The sequence below is a fragment of the Paramacrobiotus metropolitanus genome, unplaced genomic scaffold (assembly GCF_019649055.1).
Source record: "Paramacrobiotus metropolitanus isolate TYO unplaced genomic scaffold, Prichtersi_v1.0 Parri_scaffold0000130, whole genome shotgun sequence".
NCBI lineage: Eukaryota > Metazoa > Tardigrada > Eutardigrada > Parachela > Macrobiotidae > Paramacrobiotus > Paramacrobiotus metropolitanus.
In genome coordinates this window covers 310445-331089 of record NW_026570350.1, presented here as the reverse complement: position 1 = coordinate 331089, position 20645 = coordinate 310445, and the positions used below count along the sequence as shown (strand labels likewise).

The 20645-nt window shown below is 42.1% G+C and overlaps 4 protein-coding genes across 5 annotated transcripts; 1 reads left to right on the top strand and 3 right to left on the bottom strand.

The window, feature by feature from the left end:
• Nucleotides 1–1128: 1128 nt before the first annotated feature.
• LOC129598819 (fibroblast growth factor receptor homolog 1-like) lies at nt 1129–4977 on the bottom strand. Its single transcript, XM_055496885.1, has 5 exons — nt 4510–4977; nt 3203–4332; nt 2553–2929; nt 2243–2490; nt 1129–1527 (listed from the first exon to the last, which is right to left on the bottom strand). Exons 2-5 carry the CDS (start codon nt 3213–3215, stop codon nt 1440–1442), a joined length of 726 nt encoding a protein of 241 aa, XP_055352860.1. The 5' UTR covers nt 3216–4332; nt 4510–4977; the 3' UTR covers nt 1129–1439.
• Nucleotides 3827–6545, bottom strand: LOC129598842 (uncharacterized). Its single transcript, XM_055496922.1, has 5 exons — nt 6272–6545; nt 5768–5969; nt 5382–5702; nt 4488–4600; nt 3827–4332 (listed from the first exon to the last, which is right to left on the bottom strand). Exons 1-5 carry the CDS (start codon nt 6405–6407, stop codon nt 3827–3829), a joined length of 1278 nt encoding a protein of 425 aa, XP_055352897.1. The 5' UTR covers nt 6408–6545.
• Nucleotides 6546–7252: 707 nt separating this feature from the next.
• On the bottom strand, nt 7253–11865 carry LOC129598816 (uncharacterized). 2 transcript variants are annotated; one of them, XM_055496882.1, is made up of 8 exons: nt 11610–11865; nt 11115–11310; nt 10813–11051; nt 10577–10741; nt 9019–10164; nt 8407–8780; nt 8091–8338; nt 7253–7727 (listed from the first exon to the last, which is right to left on the bottom strand). In XM_055496882.1, exons 1-8 carry the CDS (start codon nt 11734–11736, stop codon nt 7502–7504), a joined length of 2721 nt encoding a protein of 906 aa, XP_055352857.1. In that variant the 5' UTR covers nt 11737–11865; the 3' UTR covers nt 7253–7501. The 2 variants fall into 2 exon arrangements, with proteins under 2 accessions (XP_055352857.1, XP_055352858.1); XM_055496883.1 differs by having other exon boundaries at nt 10577–10738.
• Nucleotides 11866–18477: 6612 nt separating this feature from the next.
• LOC129598820 (uncharacterized) lies at nt 18478–19177 on the top strand. Its single transcript, XM_055496886.1, has 2 exons — nt 18478–19044; nt 19111–19177. Exons 1-2 carry the CDS (start codon nt 18554–18556, stop codon nt 19112–19114), a joined length of 495 nt encoding a protein of 164 aa, XP_055352861.1. The 5' UTR covers nt 18478–18553; the 3' UTR covers nt 19115–19177.
• Nucleotides 19178–20645: the final 1468 nt, after the last annotated feature.

Below are 20645 nucleotides of genomic sequence, written 5' to 3'. Positions count from 1 at the left end.
CACTACTGCGGCAAGCATCCTTTAGCATACAAATCTCCTCACACTGTAGTGTAAGCGCCTTTCACGGGGTTGGATTCCCCCATCGGCGCCTTTTTTAGCCGTTTCTCGGTTTCCCTCGGATTGCGCCCTGCTTAGACTACCATCGTTGAGACTCTATTCATCGTAAAATATTTCTAGCCTGCATCGAGAGGGGGTCAGTGCTCAGTAGTGGATTCTTGAAGTGTTTGCTCTTGTACCGCTGATGAGTTCTTCCATGGTCAAGCTGAATAGTCTGCCTTGTATTATCTGTATCTCTGACTATCCTCTATTCAGCTTGAATACGGTTTTTCGATTATTAGGTTGCTTCTTTTGTCCGTCTAGCTGCCTGTATCGCAATCTAATCTAGAGTAATTTTGAATACAGGAATTGCTCCTTTTTGTCTCCAATCGACGACACAGGTCTAGCGTTTGCCCACTGCGAGCTGATTTATTCAGTACGATAGCTTAGCACTCTAAAGTAACACCTGCATTTCATAAAACCGGATTCGGCGAACTACCGATACAGTCAGCAATTCGGTACTTCGTTGTTTTACGCATTTCGGATCCTTGTATAACATGTCTCCGTAAAGATTGAGGAATTAGCAATTTAACACAAATGGTTTAGTAACCCGTGGTCCATGACGGATGACCTTTACCTCGCGTAAAAGCATAGCGTTGTACGTGCGCTATGGCGAATTCCGACTTTAAACCGATTACTGAAATCTGCTAGGTAAATTTAACGCAGGACTCTCGAATATTCAGACATTGTGGTAGACAAGTCGGTGCACGATGCGCATTGTCTCCTACATTGGCGTAGTTGTGAGCGTTGAAACGTACATAGGGCTCATCCAGGAGCGTATATGTATCACGCGCATTTTCTCCCATCAGCGGATCAATGAGGTTCATCAAAGCGGCAAAGGTGGGCCGATCTTTGGCCTCGTAGTTCCAACAGGCTTGCATAATGTCGTATCTGTTGGAAAAAATACACAACCGTACAAGTTTGTTAATGCTTTATTCATCATCTTATTTCGAGAACGAACAAAAACGAAAGTTATTTCGAAAGCCTGAATATTAAATAATGCAGTTTACAGACAGATTTTGGGACTTTGGCACCGTGATTCATGCAAGCAGAGCCTAAATAGGTACATAGCAGGGTCTAACAGGCTATCAAATGAGCTTCTGTAGACCGCGCTTTAAATGAAGTACAGTACTGTGAGCGGAGAAGCGGCTCACGTACAGCGACAAAATCTTTCAAATGATTTCAACGTATTGCGCCGTGGTGCAGTGGTACTGCCTACGCGGATCTAATGACGTAGCCGGGGTTCGATTCCCCCATCGGCGCCTTTCGCAGCCGTTTCTCGGTTTCCAGTGGATACTGATAGCGCCCTGCTTATTTGGTACCAGATCGTGGTTGAGTTGGGCCTAGTGCGTTAGTGTGCCTCTACATCCCTGCGGACGGAAGTCGCACTGGAAACGAGGAACGAGCCGGGAGCGGTTATCGGGAAGCCGCCTAAACGAATAAAAGGAAAAACGAATAATTGTACCATCCGATCCGGAAATTTAACACGTAAAGATACAGAATGTACAGCCAATGCGTAATTATACAGAATGTACAGATAAATTAACACGTAAAGATAAATTAAATATTAACAATTAATTAATTATTATTAATTAATTATTATTAATTAATTAATTAATTAATTAATTATTAATTATTATTAATTATTAATTAATATTAATTATTAATAATTAATATATATATTATTATATATATATATATTATATATATATTATATATTATATATATTATATATATTATATATATATATATATATATATTTATATATATATTAATATATATATTATTATTATATTTATTAATTAATATTAATTATTATTTTATTATTAATTAATTAATTATTATTATTAATTATTATTAATTAATTATTAACAAATTTAACACGTAAAGATACAGAATGTACAGCCAATGCGTAATTCGCTGAATTTCGCTCAATGTTTGTGCTTAGGAGGATGACTATTGCACTAGTTTAACACTATAAGTTGTATGCCTCCATTATTTGAGGAACTTATAAAGAACTATCAAGACAAAAATTTTGATAGGTGGGACATAAAACATGGCACGTAAACAACTTAAACTGAAAAAAACTAAAATTACATTAATGAAATAAGAAGAAAGCATCAAACGTAGCAATTTAAATCCTTACATTGTCGCTGAGCAGCCACTGGGAATTGCAGGGCGTCCTCCCTCGTGTAGCAAATTTTTAAGTTTGACCAGTGACTCGCTGAACATTTTCCTGATAACGTCGTGATAAGGTTGACTGCCAAAACTAAATACTTCCCACATGACCACGCCAAATGCCCACACGTCAGACTTCTCCGAAAACACACGGCTTCGGCTGTCCGCCTGTAACGTCTCTGGTGCCATCCATCGTACTGGCATCGGTGTTGCATCCTATCAAACCAAAACCATTCGGTAACGGAACCCAGCGTACAATTTATTAGTCTTAATCTTACCGTATCTACCAAACGTATATATTCCGATTTCTCAGTGCAGTGGCGAGCCAATCCGAAATCGCAGATCTTCACCACTTTATTCGCACAGACCAGGACATTGCGCGCGGCCAAATCACGATGGATAATTTTGTACAGCGCCAAATGCGTCATTCCACGACTGATTTGAAAGGTGAAATTAACCAGATCATCCTCATGTAACGGCCATCCCGAAGGCCACGCCTCTTCTCCCTCCTGACAAATCGGAACCAGATACCCATCGTATTCGTTCGAGTAATTTCGATCCGAACAACGATCCTGCCGCATCGGTTTATGCTTGCGAAGGTAGTCCAGCAAGGATCCATGAGGAGCGTATTCGAGGACTACGCATACGCGTCCGTCTATAGAAAATGGGTAAATAGTTAAAACGGGGCACGATCGGGATTAAATATACTGTTTATAACAAGATAAACAATGAACTATTTAATACTATTTGAATTTTGTTAGTCTGGAGTACCAAGAATATTGTACATAAAACATATATACCTAGCACACAAATTCACAGGTCATTCACACAAAAACAATGATAAAGGTAAAGACCTAATGTTCACTTTAACAATGCGACATATTGCGCACTGCGCAGCGAATACCGGTTAACGGTCATAAAGCATTACCGGAAGACATCATTCCCAGTAGATTAATGATGTTCAATGCCGCTGTTTGATCTGACTGTGCACCCGCACTTCCTCCAGTTCTGACGCGTCTCGTCCACCATGGAAGGACTGCAGTGCACCCTCCTTGAAGACCGGTGGTTATACACGGGATTGGCTTGGTCTCGGTAGCTCAAAATCTCTTTAACGGCCACAATACAAGGACATTCACACCCCGGAATCTCGCTGGCCGTGGCTTTCCACACTTTTCCAAAACTCCCCCGGCCGATAGGCTCCGGCAGAATTTTTATAGCCGATGCCGGTATTAGTGGAACGTGCTTTAGCAAGGGCGTTTTAAACGGATGGTTGGTAGGTTTCCCGTAGATGTATTTGCTTACGATTATGAGCAGTATTAGCAGCATGATGACACCCGAAACAATCATCGCATTTGGCCATATATCCAGTGTTGAACCTCCGTTATCACTTTCCATTAAGCCTCCTTTGCTGCTGCGTACAATTATGTAGTCAACCAGGACTTCAGCCGTTTCATTGGTCCCGTTTGTAACCGTCGGGAGGACTGTCACTTCAACGTACAACTGCATAGGCTGTGTGGGAATGAATACATCATCAGTGATGCGATGGATCTCCTTATTGTCGATATACCACACAAATCACAATCAAATTCGGCTTCCAGTTCATCTTGTATACATGAAAATCCGCGGATAAATTGGCCTTGCTAATGTAGTTTTCCTTGACGTACTCTCCATTATCCGTCGCAACTAAGACGGTGAAAGGAGACCTGCTGTAATAGTCAACTATGGTGATGGCTCCGGATTGGCACGCCCCCGAAAAGTCGAACTGGCACTCGCGACGGACCAATCGCATCATGGCGTGAACAGGTAACGTGCTGGAAGACGGGAATTTGGCGCGTATTTCCACTTCCTCGTAGAGAAAACTGCGTTTGTCCCCGGTGCTAATATGACTGACGCGGTAGACGGCTGTTGCTCGCATATACAAATAACCGTACGCTACCCCAACGTTTTTCGCCACCGTGTCTACTTGTACTTTGTCCACTTCACTCGTTTCTCGGATATTCCATATTGAGTAGTTTAAGTCGTGCCCGATAAAGTCATCAAGGAATGCTTCTTGTTTACCTGTAAAAAAACAAGAATTTTTAAGAAGATTCAACGTTCTGTTGGTTAAATGTATTGTACATATTACGATTGTGCGTGTTGTGGAAAAATTTTCATGTGTTCTGTAGCCGGATTACGTGATTTTAACGTACACAGTACGTCTATACCAAACGTGCCTGTTGAGTATGGCGGACTTACTGGCGCATCCACGTTGATCCACATGGCTCGCTGGATTGGTCCAATACTGGCTTGGTTCGTATCTGTTCGGGCAAGCTGATCTCTCCATGTCCTGGCACGCCAGGTCCCGATAAACGTAACCATCAAGCGCAACACAGCGAATGCCATTTTCCATCACGTTTTCCGCTGCCAGTCAGTACTAACCGTATTTGTACCGGTTGGCTGAACAAAATGGCAGTCTGGTTTACCATGGTGTGCTAAATCCGTCCATCACTTGATTGACGTCATCTTAGTATCATTCGAAAGAACAATCTTTTTAGCATAAAAAAATTAAGTCAAACCAAGATTAAGCTAAGGCTGACATTTTTTATGAATTGCTTTGAAAAACTGGGTGAGTTTACAGGATGTCCCGGAAGCGAAAATTTGAAATTACCTATTTCTGTATTATAAATCTCTGCTATTGAACTAATAACATTAATACAGCTCACGTCACTTTTTCGAATAGTTCCTCTTTTTTTTACAAAAAGAAACTGCAATATTCTAGCAATCGTGTTTAGCCAGTGCTCGGAACAACCGAAGCTGCGCACGAGTAATTTTCGTGAAATCCGCAAACAGTGTTTTTGAGAGCAAACTTTTTGACCAGCGCTTTTAAAACTGATCTGTTTCAATTTTTTTTCTGAAAAAACAATATGTTAGCTACATTTAAGACCGGAATTTTTCATTGCAACTTGCTATGCAGCTAACAATTTAAACAAAAAATATTCATAAAAATCAAATTAATAACCGGTATTTTTTGGAAAGTCACAATGTGTCATGACTGGATATTAATAGAATTCTTTTTTGAATGAGCCTAAACTGTTTGCGGTGGGACATCGGGTCTGCGAGAAACAAACCAAAACTGGAGACTGCCATTTTGTCCAGCCACCCGGTACTGCAGCAGCTGTAACTCGCAGCCGAATGATGATGTACGATTACCGGTCACGACAGTGTACTCGATGTCCACGTGATGCCGACGGTCGGGGTTTCCGGCACTTCGAACCAGATCAAAGCGCAGTTGCATGCTACCGGCGACGAAACTGGTCTGTGCTTGAGCGATGGATCTTCGCGTGAGATATATACTGGTACCATGATAAATAGCCTTTAGCAAGACTGCTGTTGAAGGTGCAAACAGCTGGTAAATCTCCACGCGGTCATTTGCAAGCAACACTGCCTCTCTGGAATTTGCATGAGCAGGTTTTAAAATAAAAATATATTTATGGGCGGAAAAAGTTTTTCGTACCGTATGTTAAAGTACAAACTGAATCTCGACGCCATCGGCGAACCATCGCAGACGACAGCCGTGACCGTTACTTGGCAGGAAGCCTGTGGGATTTCCCGATATCGCAGCGTACCGCCGTAACCCCGGTGAAGATGTCTCATGCCGGAAAGGCATGGTAATACGATCGTGTTGTTACACCCGTATTCCAGATCAATGTACAATCCTGCAAGTGTACACAATTGAACTTCATCCTCATTCCGTCAAACCGTCAGACCAGTATTTGAGCTTTCCAAACGTTTTAAAAGCCAATAAGTAACTTTGGCCGTACGATAGAACCGCTTTTTCTGGGCAGAGAGCATCGATTCCGAAAATCGGTTTTTGCGCCATACATGTAATAATCACATGCATCAGTATTTTTAAATTTAAACTGTACCGCTAATTTGCAAATACGAATTTTCATATCATTTGCAAATACGGATTTTCAATCGCCGTTATGAAAATCATTTTGTACAGCCGTACAGGTACCTGCTGATGTGCCATTTTCCAGTTCCACGGATGAAATCGCAGGAAGGAATGCAAACAACGCTGATAAACAAGTAACACGCAACCACAGCGGTTCTGTTTTCTTTGGATCAAAATAAATCGTGCTATGAAATGACATACTATAATTTTTCAGTAATTATCTTTGATAACAGCTTAAATATATCGGACCACAGCGAGCAGCATTTTTACCATACATAGCACAAACATCTACCCTCGTATAATACTGATTATATTTTCAGTTTTGACTCAAAGCTTGTAAAACAAGCTTCGTGAAAAAGTTAGTTTGTGTATGAATCTAGTAATGAATCAAAATAACGGCCAGAGAGATAAAGTGCAGAATGTACATGTACGTGACAGTTTCGAGATAGTTATCGCCATTCCCCTCTTTATGGACAGTACTATCGAACTAAGCTTGCGAACAGCGAACTTCACTGCAGCCTGTAAACACGTTTGTTTCGCTGATGATACTTTGCGGGCGTTTGTTGGCTGATTTAACACCTTTGTCCAACAGGGCAATCCAAACCGGAAATGACGTCAGTGGGTGCATTGTCTGGTTGCAGCTACCCGTGTGTGTTTGAACAGGAGCGCAAATTACTTATGCACAGAGACAGCGATATTTCCTCACCATTTACAGTATAATGATAGTCTTTTCCACTACAGATTGCGGGATAGGTAAGTACAGCGCGTACACGACACATTAAAAAATGAATGCCTTACTCGGCCTTAGTCGTCAGTTTTTAATTTTAACTATATGCCTTAAGGGAACTGCCATTAACATACTTCCATTATGGAAGTATGTTTGCTATTTAAGTATTTATGTAGGATAGTATTTACTTTTTATAATACGTTGATAACCACCATCGGCATTTATGTAAAGGCAATAACTTATAAATTATTCTTCGACATGCACAAAGTAAGCACATAATAATAGGTACACTGTACGCAATAATAATTTAAACCAAATTAAACAATCGCCTTTAATGCTGAACATGCTTTCCCAGCCCACACAACAATTTATTTCTGACAATCTGCAGACTGGAATACGGCTACTCCGCTGTACTGAAAAATCCACTTATCAAACCAGCGCTCCGTATCCTATTGCCAGGAATGACCCTCTGATTCCTTGATCGTTTCCGATCGGTGTTCCGGAGTGTCGTACGCGGTGAAGAAACAAAAACGTTTGAAATGCGTTGATTTTCCGTACAAGAACCCTCAAAATTTAATATTTAGACACTGAGGTAGACATGTCGGCCCGCGATGCTCACTGTCCCCCACATTGGCGTAATTGTGCGCATTGAAGCGCACGTAGGGCTCATCCAGAGACGTATAATTGTTGCGCGCATTTTCTCCCATCAACGGGTCGATGAGGTTGATCAGCTCGACAAACGTGGGCCGGTCTTTGGCCTCGTAGTGCCAACAGGCCTGCATAATGTCGTACCTGTAAGAAGAAAAACACAGCCGTACTTTACCGTTGTTTCTTTTGGGGGGCTATTGCAAAAACGCATCGACTGAATATTAAATTAATTCAGCAATCAGTTGGTAGACGGTAGATAGATTCTGGCAAAGTAAGGATTGTGTCATTTGCGCACGCACAGACTGACAGTTACCGTACCAAGCAACTGAAGCAATCTGCTCGTACAACACTGAAATTAATAATCAGCTGACATACGCCTTATATGGATTCCATACGCACCTAATTTTTGTTTATTTCAACTTTTGCGTCAACATTTACCAAAGAAAGTTAATGTTGGACATTCAAGCGACATATAAATTAATTTAAGTAATAATTCATTTAACTTACACTGTCCCTGGGCAGCCGGCGGGAACTGCCGGGCGCCCTCCGTTGTGCAGTAGATTCTTCAGTTTGATCAGTGATTCACTGGACATCCCCTTGATAACATCGTGATATGGTTGAGCACCAAAAGAAAATATTTCCCACATGACCACGCCGAAGGCCCACACGTCGGACTTCTCCGAAAACACCCGGTTTCGACTGTCCGCCTGTAATGTCTCTGGTGACATCCAGCGTACCGGCAACGGTGTCGTATCCTGAACATGAAAACACACCATTCGATAGCAACTTGTTAAAGCTTGCGAATTACTGGTCGCATTCCTACCGTTTTTGCCAAACGTATATACTCCGATTTCTCCGTGCAGTGTCGGGCCAACCCGAAATCGCAGATCTTGACCACTTTATCCTCGCAAACCAGGACATTGCGCGCGGCAAGATCACGATGGATGATGTTGTACAGCGCCAAATGTGTCATTCCACGACTGATTTGATAGGCAAAATTGACCAGATCATCCTCATGTAACGGCCACCCCGGTGGCCACGATTCATCTCGCTGCCCATTAGGAACCAGGTACCCATCGTATTCGTTTAAGTAATTCCGATACGGATCACGATCGTGGATCATCTGTTTATGTTTACGGAGGTAATCCAATAACGACCCGTGAGGAGCATATTCGAGGACTACGCGCAAGCGTCCGTCTACGAAAAATACCTTATGTAAGAAAGCATATCGTAACGAAGATATAAAGGTCACCCATATAAAACTATTAACAAAGACAAAAATTTAGGTAATACTACCGTATAGAATTTCAACAGGTCAGTTCAAAGGCCACCGATAAAAACTTCAAGTTCGAAAAAAAACTACAGTCCATAGATGTTAAGTTACAGAAACATATGTTCTACAAACCAGTGCCCAGTAAAGGCCACTCTGCTTTACCAGAAAATATCATTCCCAGAAGATTGATAATGTTCAAATGCCGCTTTTTGATCTGACTGTGCACTCGCACTTCCTCCAATTCCGACGCCTTTCGTCCGCTGTAGAGCGAGTGCAGTGCATCCATATCGAAAGTGGTCCTTGACCACCGCTTGTATACCGGATTGGCTTCTGTCTGATGGGTCCTAATCTCCTTAACAGCCACAGTACAGGGGCATCCAATTCCCGGAATCTTGATGGCCGTGGCTTTCCACACTTTTCCAAAGTGCCCCTCACCGATAACCTCCAGAATTTTTATATCCGATTCCGGTATTAAGAAAACATTCTTGAGGTAGGGTATTTTAAACGGGTGATGCGTAAGTTTCTCGTGGATGTATTTGCCGACGATTACGAGCAATATTAGCAGCATGGCAGCGCCCGTTACAATCATGGCAATGTGCCATATATCCAGTGTTTTGTCCAATAAATGTCCGTTGTCACTGCGGATAATTACATAATCCACAAGAAGTTCCGCGGTTTCATTGGATCCCGTGGGCTCTGTCGGGAATACCGAGACTTCCATGAAAAACTGCATGGGTTGTGTTGGAATGTCCCTAATATCAACAACGCGATGAATCTCCTTATCGTCGATATACCACACAATTAAATTCGGCTTCCAGTCCATTTTGTATATATGGAAATCCGCGGATAAATTTGCGTTGCTAAAGTATTTCTGCTTGACATATTCTCCATTATCCGCCGCTACTTCCACGGCAGAAGGAGATCGGCTCGAATAATCAGCTACGGTGAGGGCTCCTGATTTGCATGCCTCCTCGAAGTCGAACCGGCATTCGGGACGGACCAATCGCAGCAAAGCTTGGATCGGTAATGTGTCGGTACACGGGAATTTGGCGCGGATTTCCACTTCGCCGTAGAGGAAGCTGCATTTCTCCCCGGTGCTTATATGACTAACGCGGTAAGAGGCCGTTGTGCCGGTCATTATGCGTTCGGCTCGCATGTGTAAATAACCGTCGGCGACCGCCACGTTTTCCGCTGCCTTGTCGATCTGCACTTCGTCGTCCATTTCAATGGTTTCGTGGATATTCCATCTTGAGTGGTTTAAATCGTTCCCGGTAAAGTCATCACGAAAAGCTTCCTGGATGGTCAAATCTGGTAAAAATAGAACTTATGACAAAATAAATAGCTTGATAGCCTTTTTAATTCTATAGAACCGAACATATCTCAGAGACGATACTACCCGAACATGGGTCAATTGACCCAGGCACTTTAACTGGCGATTTTGTCTTGAGAGGGCAGGACTGACTAATGAGAGCGAGAATAGTCAGTTTATTTGTGCTGGGCAAAAGTGGGACAGAGCCCATTCATCTGCCAGTCATGCGGAAGTGTAGAACTGCCAATAATGTAGAAGAATGGCCCTATTGAATATTCCAATGTGTTGCCAACAAGAAACTATATCTAATGTTTTTACCACTGCTTGGGTCACCATGACCCACTCCGGTTCTATAGGGTTAAAGAAAACGTTTTCTACGGCTTATTTATTTTGAAAAATTAAAGGTCTTACTGTCACATTCCCGTTTATCCACATCCGCCGCTGGATTAGCACCATACAGATTCGGCTCGTATTGGTTTGGGCAGGTTATTCTCTCGATGTTCCTGCACACCAGATCCCGGTCAACATAACCGTCCAGTGCGGCGCAGCGAATCCCGTTGTCCATCACGTTCTCTGCTGCCAATTTAATACAGTTGATAAATAGTATACTTGTACTGTTGCTGATGCCAATCGTGATGTACGATTACCGGTCACGACGGTGTATTCGATCTCCACGCGATGCTGGCGGTCCGTTGTCTGGGCACTTCGCACCAGATCCAGGCGCACTTGCATGTTCCCGTTCACAAAGTTGGTCTGTGCTTGAGAGACGGATCTTCGTTTAGGATTTGCAACCATGCCACTGTACACCGTCTTCAATAACGCTGCGGTGGAAGGTGCAAGCAACTGGTAAATGTCCACGTGATCTTTCGACGGCAACACCACATCTCTGCAAATTCGGTATTCGGTTTAACAATGAAACCGGATTCGTCGACCAAACATTTTTTCGTACCGTATGTTGAAGTATAAACTAAAATTAGAGGCAATCGGTGAATCCTTGCAAGCGGCAGCAGTAACTGTTACTTGGCACGACGTCTGTGGCACTTTGGGAAATCGCAGCGTACCACCCTTGTTAACACGACCGGTGCCGGAAATGCAAGGCAATTCGAACGTATTATTACACTCGTTTTCCAGGTTAATGTAGGGTTCTGCAAGTATGCATACTTTACGACAATTTATTCTCGTCGGACCACCAACTGAAAAGACGAGCTGAAAAAAATTTAATGGCAACGCCGACGCGCATTTTGGTCAGACGCTGCCGCCGGCTTTTAGCCCCTCTGAAAACCGGGACGAAGCCACATGCGTTAAAGCGACTCGCACCTGGATGCGCTTTTTATAACACAGAGTTACCGGGTTGTGCTTCAAACGATATTACACAACGCTGCCTTAAATTACAGCACTGCAAATGCAAAGGCTTTCAGCTATGAACACCATCGATTTTTGGTACCTGTTGCAATCAATGTGCCATTTTCCAGTGCTACGGATGAAATCTCCGGCAGAAATGCAAGCAGTACGAACAAACAAATAGCCCACACGCACAGCGGAGCTGCCTTCTCGGAACCCCCAGAAATCATATTGTGCAAATTAATTATTGTATTTTAATTTTTTCTAACATATCTGCAGCAAGGGACAGTTTAGACGTCGCCCGACAGCGAAGAGCATTTTTGCAATACTTTGCAGAAGCACGAACTTTTACTACTGCATATTCTATGCACGTAAACCGAGATGCATACAAAAACTTTGTGTTTGAAGCTAGTAATGAGTCAACATAACGGTCAGCGCGATAAGGCGCAAATGTGCGTGATAGTAGTGAGATAGTAATCTTCCTTTCCCTCTTTATGGTAGCGAGAACCGTACTGCAAACAAAATTATGCTTTCTGTTTCGCTGTAAACACGTTTGTGTCGCTGGTGGATACTTAGCGGAAGTTATCTGATTTAACACTTTTGTCCAGCTGACCAACTCAACAGGAAATGACGTCAGTTGATACACTGTCTTGCTGCAGCTGCATCAGTTTTTACAAACAGTAGTGCAATTATGCAAAAACCAGACCCGAGATTCGAATCACCGAAACAATTGGTTAAACATATATCTTTTCTGTCTGCCATTTAATTCATTGGCTGCCGGCTGAACCGGCCGCAAGTACTTTGTACAGAGACTTTCAGTCTCATTTATAAAAAGGTGCTTTCTGTTAATTTTTATGCTTTCTGCCGATGATAATAAAATGGAACGCTTCGCAATGGGTGCAATTACGTAAAGGCAATGGAGGCAATTTTCTAGGTTGCTTTAAATTTTAGTGAACGCAGATCCCGCTAACTAGTATCAAGGTTGCCAATAATCAACGGTACCTATATATCGGTTGAAAATGAAAAACGCTTACAACCGAAGACAAGAAGAAAGAAAAAGGAAGAAAGCGGGAAGACAACTCCCAAAGGTAGTCGCTTCGTCGGTGTCGTGCGTCATTAACTGCTTAATCAATAATCACAACAGTTATTTCACAGACTGGACATTAAGCGTTGTTCTTGTAGTATTTACTTGAACCTCAGGTGTTGCTAGGACATAATTTTATAACTTCGCACGGCTCTTCCACGGCACGGCACGGCACGGCACGGCTCTTCCACGGCACAACTAGTTTTTACTGTCTATGCTTACTCTGTTCCCTTGGCAATTCTAATTATATGAATACTGATTATCTGTGCCAGGACTTCGGCCCTCTCCTTTGAGGCAAAGGATCTCGGCTTCTACTTCACCAATTTTGTTGCTTTAAAGTACATCAAAATTCTCTAAGTGCAGCGGTGGATCCAAGATTGTCGACTTTTTGCCAAAATCATTTGTCTAGGTCCAGTGGTCAATCATAAGCTTGTTACCATGGACGCAGTAAGAAATGCACACTGTTCTAATACAACTTGACCGAAACAGCAGAAATATCTGAGCTGCTAGTTAAGAATAAGTACGAGTACAATACAAAATAAAAATCCATGTAACTTACGTTAGTCATCATCACGTTAGTGATCTTTGCAAGTTATGTACTGTAAGTACAAGCAGACAGTCCGTGTTTCGATTAACTTATGTAAAGTGTATCATGATATTACTAAACATACGTACGGGTTTATTAAGGCTATGGCTATGTTGACTTAATTCGTTTAGAAAGGGCAACATTTATAGTTATTCAAAAACTTAAACAGTTTCTCAATCTACCTACTTACATAGTTAAATCCAAGAAAAATTCAGTACTAACAAACCCAGACATAAACCGAACGAGTCACTTTAAAATCGGTCTCAAAGTTACCACCCCAAAAAACTAACTAGTCCGAACACACTCAGGGGAGATTTGGGGAAGTCTAGTCACAAAGTGTACAATAAAAACCCCCAGCACCTTGCGAGAGCTTTTTTGAAAAAACAAAATTTTAAAGTTGTAAAGAGCGATAAACACTTTTCTAGTTGCTTCTTTCAGCAACAACTTCGGTAAAACTTAATTTTTTCAAAATCGCTCTCGCAGTTAAACTTTTGAGATGTTCACCCACCGACTGTGTGATTTTTGTAATAAAAAATGTGCTCCTCAAATGACTAGTTACGTTTCAAAGCTTATCGACCGCTTTTTAAACGGGTACCTTTGAAAGTTCATGCAAGTTTACATCAGTCATGTACATGCTGACTGTTACAGCCCACCACATGTATCAAACCAAGGAGACTATCCAGACAGGCGATTGTCAGCTTCCTACCACACTTATGTGTGACCAAAATCTATTGTCTTTCGGTGTTTGCTTTCATTCCACTGACCAGTAGAAGAGAAGTAGTAGAACCAGCGGTTTGATGGTAGTACACATAGCGGGCTCTCCTATTGGTCGGTTTAGCCTAAGTACCGCCCCCTATAGTCTAGGGTATACAAATAGCGGAATATGGTCTGTACACTGTACTGTATATACAAATAGCGTACAAATCAGCCTGATCTGATGGTGTGTACGAATAGCGTACAGTCCATGTACTGTGTACAATAGCGTATTGGTCGGTTTGATCTGTATACCGCCCATAATGCACCGCGTACAACAGTGTATTGGCTGACATTATATTACGATGCCACTTTAAACCAGATGTGCAGTGACTTGTGATCAAGTGCACAGGTCAAACTTTCCAAGTCATCATTCTTAGTTTTCACTTCTGTAAGTCACCATCTAAGGAATTATATCTGCAGCACTACAACTGGATTAACGTGCGTGATCGTGTGCTATCATTATGAAAGTTGTTTTGCTGGAAACTGCAAAGATCGTTTGCACGTTTGAAAGGGTTTTATTTTAATGTTATCATTGTTGATGTCCGCGTTTTGTTAATTTTGCACTCGGATCTGTGCTGTTTCTGGCATGCCTCTGACATACATCTGACTATCTGCAGGTGTGGGGCATCTATAAATGTCACACAATGCGTAGGTTTCCCAAACATCTGAACGTTTCTCCATGTCGTTTTCTCAAGTGGTTTATGACGTACCTAACTATCGTGAAGCTTGCACACAGTTCCCACCTGCGCCCTGTCAGATTCTGAAACATCTAACCACACACAAACGTGCATACGCTGTCCTTCGTGCCTCGAAGTCTAGAAATTGCTGCAGACAGCTGCATCTTTATCTGTGCAATCCTTCAACATGTAAGTTGCCGTACTCATCTGTACACTTGCACTGGAGTCTCTAATGCCATCCAACAAACTGCATGTTCTGTCCTTTGGCGACTTTGACTACACGTTTTCCCATAGAGAACTGTAAGAAAGCTACAGTAGAAGTCAAGCTTGAACCATAGAGTAAGTGTATATAGCACGCATCGTATTCCGTTTTCCATCATTGATTGTTCGTTTCCTAAAGTTTCTTCTCTGTTTTTAAGCCTTTGTGTGTTATCTCGAATACCGAGTTTATTACCAGTTGCGCCTACGGATTACGTTTACGGATTACTCATCGCAGGTAAGCAAAAAAATGTTTAACTTGGGCACAGTTTTGCGTTTTTATGCCGAGTTTCTGCAACAATGGTTGCATGAGAACTGGCCGGAGAGGGCAGAACATGTGCTTTCTCTTGATGCAATTGCCAATCTGTACGGGAAGCAGAAGCTCATTCGCGAATATCGGGAGGCTAATACGGTACAAAGCGGTGGATCAAGAGGACAGAAATCTGTAGACTGGACAAAGTACTTCGCCCTGGAAAAGATCAGCGAAAAGCAAACAAAGAAATTCTCGACATCGGAAATCACGTATCAGATCAAAATCGAAAACCTTAATCAACAATTCGACCCTGTTACCTCTATGGAAGCAATGCCCGAAGTCTTTAAAGCCATATTCAAAGTAATCACTAAAGAATTCGGACTCGACGATAGGATTGTGATCCTTCTCTCCAGTCGTACACTTAATCGCAAAGTCGATCTTCATATGAAAAAGCTTCAAGATTTCAAGATCGACGATCTCATGGATATGATGATTATGATTAATTCCAGCAACTCGTTCTGTATCGACGACAGTTTCGAAATTACCATTGTTCGGACCGTAATACCGGCTGGAGGAATGAAAAGAAAACATATTCATACAACGATTGACCGAAAAAGATTCAGTTTGTCCGTTGTTACAGTAACAACAGGAAACAATCTTTGCTTACCTGCAGCATTGGCGCTCGGCCATTTCAAGAACACTCACGATGTCAGCGGCAAAGACAAGATGAAATGGAAAGCTTTGATTAATCCTAGAGGGCGTAAGTTGGAAAAACTCGCGTGTCAGCTGGTCCAAGATGCTGATCTTACTATTGGAAAAATGTTTGGGCTGGAAGATTTGCCGGCTTTTCAACGCGTTTTAAAGTGTCAAGTCAAAGTTATTTCCGTGCAAGAGGAAACACTCTTATCGCGCAAGTGCCGGAGAAGAAGAAACCGGGAATGAAGCAGATTTACCTAATGTACGATAAAAATCATTTTGATCTTATAACGAAACCTTCTGGATACCATATGAAGAGTTACTACTGCACAGACTGCGATCAAGGATATGTCCGTAAGACAGACCATCGATGTGAACAAAGATGTGCCATGTGTTATCGCAGTAAAAGTGATTGCAAAGTCGATGACCCGAAGTTATGCCCCGATTGTGGACGAACTTTCACCAACAAAGAATGCTTCGAGGTTCATAAGGCTTTACGGAAAAATGGAAGGACACTCTGTGAAGATCTTTTTGTCTGCCCAAATTGTAACAAATTCGTGAATATGCTCAATCGCCCGGGTCAGGTTCATTGCTGCGACGAAATGTATTGCTCAACATGCAAAGACTGGATGCCCCAGGAATCACACAGGTGCTATCTCCAACCGCTTGAACCAGAAGAATTAAATGAAAATCCGAAGTACATTTTCTTTGATTTTGAAACTTACACTTCGGCAGATGGTACTCACATTCCAAACTACGTCGTCGCGCAGTATTCGTGCGGAGATGAATTTCGTTTCCCTCCTGACGGTACTCCTCTACTAGATTATGACGTCATCTCCAACTTCTGCACATGGCTTTTTCGCGAAGAGCATCGAGGCTATACGATAATTGCGCATAATCTGCGAGGATACGATGGACATTTCATTTTGGCCCACATGATAGACAATAACTTGAAGCCAGACATTCTCTGCCGTGGTAGTCAGCTGCTGAATATTCGATACAAGGCTTTGTCTATCAACGCAGTGGACACTCTCAACTTTGTGCAGTTGCCTTTGTCTAAATTTCCTAAAGCTGTCGGCCTTAAATCTGATGAGAAGAAAGGTGACTTCCCTCACAAAATTAATCAGCCGGAAAACTGGGATAAAATTATTCCCTTCCCGAACCCGTCTTCTTACGGTATTGAAGCAATGTGTGCCACCAAAAAAGTTGAATTTCTTAAATGGTATAAAGACGAGAAAACAAGAAGCAACGGCGTTTTCGACTTTCGGCAACAGTTAAGCAGCTACTGTTCAATGGACGTGTCAGTTCTCCGGAAATGTGCTCTTAAATTCCGAGATGATTTTATGGCTCTAGCGTGCATTGATCCTTTCAAATCCGTAACCATTGCTTCAGCGTGCTTGAAATTTTTTCGAACTTTTAATCTCCGCAAGGAAGAAATCAGAGTCATTTCAGCACACGGTTATCAAACTAACAGAATCACCAGCATGGAAGCAACACAGTGGCTGACCTGGGTCAACAAAACTCAAGCGGATTGCCGAATCGAGCATGGACGGAATGGAAAAGAAAAACGCATCAATGAGTATTTTGTGGACGGCTACGATCGATTTACTAACACGGTTTACGAATACAATGGATGCGTTTTCATGGACACCCGGACTGTACCAACGCAACTGACCGTTCACCTTTATCAAACAAGACTATGCAAGAAGTTTACGAAGAATATCAGATCAAAGTTTGTTCCATAAAGGCTCGGGGCTTCAACTTTGTGGAAATGTGGTCATGCCAGTGGCGCGAGCAGTTGAAGGTTCCAAACATTCGGGAGTATATGAGCGACATGTCCCTACGCAGTCCTCTCCAACCAAAAGAAGCATTTAAAGGCGGTCGTACTAACGCAAACAAGCTACTTTACGAATGCGGCCCGAATGAGAAGATCCATCACTTCGATATCGTCTCTCTGTATCCTTACGTTAACAAGAACTGCGTGTATCCCATCGGGCATCCGAAACTTATAACAGCAGATTTTAAGGATGTAAGCGAATATTTTGGATTTGTAAAGTGTACAGTGCTTGCACCGGGACATTGCTTGTTTCCTGTTTTGCCTGCAACTATAAACGGCAAGTTAATCTTCGCGCTCTGCCGCAAATGTGCAGAGCATCGGCAAAACGATTTTTGCACCCATAGCGGCAAGGAACGATTGCTGGAAGGTGTGTGGACTACTCCCGAATTGCAACATGCAATTTTACAAGGATATAAAGTTGTTGCTGTTCATGAAGTTTGGCATTGGGAAGCGCGGAAAGAAAAATTGTTCGAAGACTTTGTTAATACATTCCTCAAAGAAAAAATTCAGGCAAGCGGGTGGCCGAGTAACTGCGCCACAGAGTGTGAGCGGATAGAATTTGTGAGAAAAGTGAAGGACGTGGAGGGTATTGAACTGGACTTTTCACAAATTGAAGACAATCCCGGACGAAAGGCTGTTGCAAAGCTAATGCTGAACTCATTCTGGGGTAAATTTGGACAAAATGACAATCTTCATCAGACAAAAATTTTCTTCAAGCCGAAAGACTATTATGACCTTCTTGTATCAAAATCTACATGGATTCACAATGTCCATATCTTCAATCCTGAATGTGTCATGGCAACTATTTCCAAAATCGACGACTACTTAGAAGGATCGTGCACTGCTAATATCCCTATCGCTGCCTTTACTACAAGTTATGCACGGCTGAAACTTTTGGAAATGCTGGAGCTGTTAGGAGAACGAGTACTTTATTTCGACACTGATTCCGTTATTTTTGTTCAGCGGTCAGGTGAGTGGCAGCCACCAACAGGTACGATGCTTGGAGAATGGAGCAACCAGTTAGAATCGGGAGAGAGTCATATTGTCAAGTTTATTTCTCTGGGGCCCAAAGTTTATTACTACGAAACAGATACAGGAAGGGTAGAAAGCAAAATTAAAGGCTTCACTCAAAATGGATATACGGAGAATATCCTGACCAATTCTGGGGAAGGACTGGTTCAGACAGGTCAGAGTATGGACTACAGCCTTTGGAAATCGCTCTTGGAAAATGATGACCAAACGCTGCGCGTTGTATATCCCGAAACAATCAAGAGAAATGTCAACACTCATGAAATTAGCACCGTTCAGCTGACGAAAACTCTCAGACGAGTATACGATAAACGGATGCTAATGGACGATTATAGTACTTTACCGTTTGGAACTCGCAAGGAGTAAGTTAGTGTGCCCGTTCTGTACTTGTATAAAAAAGTTTCGCACTATTTTTTCGTTTTTGACAGCTAGCGGCCCATATTCGAAGGGATGCGCATGGACATGATGTCGCTGGAGCAAGTGTCGCAGTTCCGCAAATTAATTCCTTTAGTATGATTTTGCAGTTTGTAACTTTTAGCATATAATAAAAGCCAAAAAAAAAACATTTACATAAAAAAAGCAAGAAAAATAGAGGGCGAATGCACCAAATCTGTACCGGCTTTAGCTTGTCTGCGGCCAGGTTGAAGTCGTTATGGCTTTGGGCATTCGTCGCTGAAACAGAAGCTTTACTGATAATATATATGTGCTGTATGAAAGCACACCGAAAAGATGAAGAAACGTTGAGCACATATCGGAAGCGCAAGGTACTGCATCGAATGTAATGGAAGAATAATGTGAGATACCAAAATCGGAAGTATGGGTAGCAAAAGCGATGAGATGATGCGCGTTCAGTTCACCGAACTCGTATTCAAATCAAAACATTTGTGAAAACTACGGGAAGATGATATGAAAAACTTCCATTTTGCATCATTTTGCTGCGAAAACTTGTAGTTTTTCAGAATGAAAAAACGAAGATTTTTGTTTTGGGATTCCCATTGACTTAACATACATTTTCATAAATTTTCGGTAGTATTTCGTATTCACTTTTGGGAGTTTTTGGTTTCAATCAAATTGTTTTGTAAAACTCCGATTTCCGCACAAGCAAATGAAGCAAATATCGCATTTGCTGCACATTCTTTTTGAAAGGCAAACCAACTTTCGCATATGCTTGACGTGATAATCCCAACTTTTTTGCATGTTTGGCATAACATTTCCAACTTTGTTGCATGTTTGCCGTGACATTCACAACTTCCCTGCATATTTTAGCGTAACAATCCAACTTTCCTGCATGTTTCCCGTGACATTCCCAACTTTCTTGCATATGTGACACAACATTTTATGCTTTCCCCACAAGATAAGTATAACATTTCCAACTTTCTTGCATGTTTGACATGACAATTCCAACTTTGTTGCATATTTGACGCAACATTCCTATGTTGCCTGCATATGTGACACGACATTTTATGCTTTCCCACAAGATATGTATAATATTCTTGACTTCCTTACATGTTTTGGTACGACACTCTTAACTTTCCAACATGTTTAGTGTGCAATTCTCAAGCATCGCAGGTGTTTGTCGATGGGAAACGAATGAATGTTTGGCGCCAGTCAGCTAATCGCAGATCATTAGATTACAGTAATGACGGGAATAGAATGCACACCTGGCCGTTGGAATGTGGTAATTATCGCAGATGTAAGGTCACACCGACATTATTGATGGGAACAAAAAGCGTGCTTGGCGCCATTCACCTAATTGCACATCATTAGATTACGGTAATGATGGGGAATGGAATGCACACCTGGCCGTTGGAATGTGGTAATTATCGCAGATGTAAGATTACACCGACATTAATGATGCTAACGGAATGCATGCTCGGCGCCAGTCAGCTAATTGCACATCATTAGATTACGGTAATGATGAGAATGGAATGCACACCTGGCCGTTGGAATGTGGTAATTATCG